We start from the raw sequence: 3,031 nt of genomic DNA, 5'->3' as shown, positions 1-3,031 counted from the left end.
TCAAACTCAGCATGGTTACAAGACCTAGTTTGAGCACTGTGGTCTCTCTCCTTGTCTCTCTCTTTGTCTCCCTCTTCTCCCCCATATATGCTCTAGCACCAGACACACTATAGCACCTCTAAGTTCCTAAATACCATGCTCTGTCTAGCCCCTGGGCCTTTGTACATGCTACTGCCATTGCCTGGAACACTCTTTCCTCCCTCCAATGCACCATTCAGCTCCCTCCTATACCAGTGGGTCTTAACAGGGAGTAATGATGCCCCCCAGGGGACATGTGGCAATGTCTGGAGACATTTTTGGTTCTTACAACTGGAGAAGGGGCACTCACTGCTTGTGGTAGAAGCCAGGGATGCTGTTAAATATCCTACAATGCATGGGACAGTCACTCACAGCAAAGAATTATGCAAACATCAATAGTGCTGCAGTTGAGAAACCCCACTCTGTTCATATCCTATAGACGTCAACTCAACAGGAAGCCTCTCCTGATGCTCCTGGCTCCAGGCTGGGGGAAGCCCCCTTTCTCTATGTCCCCACAGTCCTTGTGTTTGTCCTTTGGCTTACACTGTAATGGCCTAATATACAAGTGTACCTCCAACCCTAGCATGGGGTTTGGCAGAGGCACAGCTGTAGTCTTGCCATGGAAACAGCAAGGGGGAGAATCTAATGGCAAATAAAACCCAGGCTAGGGGTCCAGCTCCCTTGCCCAATGCTCCTTGGACTCAGAATTTGTGACAACCCTGAGCAATCAGCCCATCCATGCAGACTACACAGACAAGACCCAGGAGCTCAGCACTGGAGCATTGTCCTGGGTTCACAGTCAGGGGCACATCCTGGAGAAAGCCCAGTTTCCTGCCTCCTGCCTCTTTCTGTGGCTCCAGGGTCCAGGGCTCCAGTATGAAGTGACAAAATGACACGGCCATCCCCAGGGCCCACTTAGGATTCTAGCCATCGTGGCCTGAGAGGGTTCAGCTACCTCCCTCCCCTGACCCCCTAGGCCTCACCCCAAGTAGGCAAAAGACAATCTTCTCCAACTTACAAGCTGGATAGGACCCCCTGGAGGACCCTGCAAAAGAAGATGGTGGGTCAGTATTTGAGGGGGACTGGGTGCTGGAGTCCTGGAGGCTGCAGGAGATGGGAGAGGCTCTCAACATGCAAGGACCCACCAAGCTGGTCTCTGCTCTCTGGAAGGCCTGGCTGGCCTCACTGGGGCTAGTCTACACTATTCTAGGAGTCTGGGCAACCAGAAGCATGTGAATCCTGTGAGGTTCAGGGTCAAGGCTTAGTCTGCCTTGGGTCTCATTCACAGGAACCCTGTGTCTGCCCCCAGAAGTCCAAGATGCACCAAACATTCAATTACCTACCGGTGGGCCGGGTTGCCCTCTTGGGCCGGGAGGACCCTGGAGGAAGAAAACAGCAAGGCCCTGGTCAGCAAGGCCCTGGTCAGCAAAGGCCTTCCCTCTCCCCCCACCCCGGACCCTCCTCAAGCAGACCTGAGACCCGGGGACAGTGGTTCCCCTGGTATAGACGTACGGATGGGAGGACGGAGGTCCAGCAGGAAAGAATGTGCCTGAGGACACCCATAGTCATGGGGAGGAGAACCCAGGGTGCCGGCCCCATCCCACTCCCACCCTACAGCCCACACACCCAGCCCACTCACCCTCGGACCTTGCAATCCCTGGAGGGAGACAAAAGCAGGGGACAGAGTTAGGGGACCAGGGCTGAGTCGTGGCCCCACCCCTCTCCAACCCCCTGCAGTGCTACCCCCAGCCCATCCACTCACCCAGTCCCCTCGGCTGCCTTTGTCACCCTTCGGACCCTGCAACAAATCATGCACAGTGAGACCGGGCTCCGAGGGGAAGCCTCATTTTCCAGATGGGGAAATTGAAGCTCAGACTAGCCCTGGGTCACAGAGACAATCTAGAGCCAGAAAGGCAAACAGACCCACGAGTCTTCCTGCCCAGCCCCCTGCACATACCGGGAGTCCAGAAGGTCCCAGGATTCCGAGGGGCCCAATGATCCCTTCCTTTCCCTAAAGGAGAGAGAAAGCCTTGTGTGTCCTTGTTCCAGGTCCTGGGGAATAGGGTCACGGAGACGGGGGTGGAGGGCAGCCTGAGCGTCTCAAGAGAAAGCACGGGAGGTCACCTCGAGCAGGGGCTGGGCCATGCATCCCCTGAGCCCCTCCTGTGTGCCTGGGGATGGGCTCCAAGAGAGGGTCGATGGGAACAGGGTGACAGGAGGAAGGAGGGTGGCCTGGCTGGCAGGAACGGCCTGAGCACAGCTGTGGAAGTGGGAATGAAGACCAGATGGAGAGGGCTCAGGAGTGAAGGGGCAGGAGGAGGAGGACATGTGTCCAACCAGCTGGTGGCTGACCAGCTGTGGGCCTGGGACAACTATGCCCACTGGGACAGATGGGGAGGGGACTCACCATCAAGCCAGGAGGTCCCCGAGGGCCCTGGATGCCTTTGAAGCCGATGTCCCCAGGGGGGCCCTGCGGGAGGCAGAGGAAGGGCTGTCTGTGCCTGGCCAGCCACTGGGTAAAGGCCCTAGCAGCTCCCTCACCCCTGGGGTCTGGCTGACCTTTGCCATCCCATCAAGAGAGGCTTTACCTGGGAGGCCCCAGGGTGCGTAATACATGTCCACAGCCATTTAGCAGGTGCCAGGAGTGTGTCGGCTCAGGGCTGTGTGGTTTATGCCTCTGGCCTTAATTTTTGCTACTGTTATTACTCCCATTTTACAGATGAGGAAAGCAAGGCTTAGAGGGACTGAAGTGACCTGCCAAGAGGAGAGCAGGTAAATTGTGGAGCTGGGCTTGGGACCCAAGTCTGCTGGGATAAGTACTGGGGGGCCGAGGGTGTTCACACTTGATTCCAGCCATGTTCCAGCCCACATTGTAAGTGCTCAATAAATATTTGTTGAATGAATAAATGAATGAATAAGTGGGTGGATGGATGGGACCCTAGGAGAACAGTGAGGAGTCTGTACCTTGGGTCCAAAGAGGCCAGCAATTCCTGGAAAGCCCATCTCGCCAGGG

At 56.3% G+C, this 3,031-nt stretch overlaps 1 protein-coding gene across 1 annotated transcript in view; it reads right to left on the bottom strand.

Moving 5' to 3' along the window:
- LOC103605293 (collagen alpha-1(XXVII) chain-like) overlaps positions 1-3,031 on the bottom strand; it is a 27,189-nt gene that overhangs the window by 12,704 nt on the left and 11,454 nt on the right. The window contains exons 6-11 of the mRNA XM_008589871.1: positions 2,426-2,488; positions 1,976-2,029; positions 1,781-1,816; positions 1,658-1,675; positions 1,362-1,397; positions 1,037-1,063 (exon numbers count right to left, since the gene is read on the bottom strand). Of these exons, the coding sequence (XP_008588093.1) occupies positions 1,037-1,063; positions 1,362-1,397; positions 1,658-1,675; positions 1,781-1,816; positions 1,976-2,029; positions 2,426-2,488 (234 nt within the window). The remainder of the gene's footprint in view (positions 1-1,036; positions 1,064-1,361; positions 1,398-1,657; positions 1,676-1,780; positions 1,817-1,975; positions 2,030-2,425; positions 2,489-3,031) is intronic.

The sequence above is a fragment of the Galeopterus variegatus genome, unplaced genomic scaffold (genome assembly GCF_000696425.1).
Source record: "Galeopterus variegatus unplaced genomic scaffold, G_variegatus-3.0.2 Scaffold5708, whole genome shotgun sequence".
NCBI lineage: Eukaryota > Metazoa > Chordata > Mammalia > Dermoptera > Cynocephalidae > Galeopterus > Galeopterus variegatus.
This window is presented reverse-complemented; position numbering and strand designations above follow the sequence as displayed.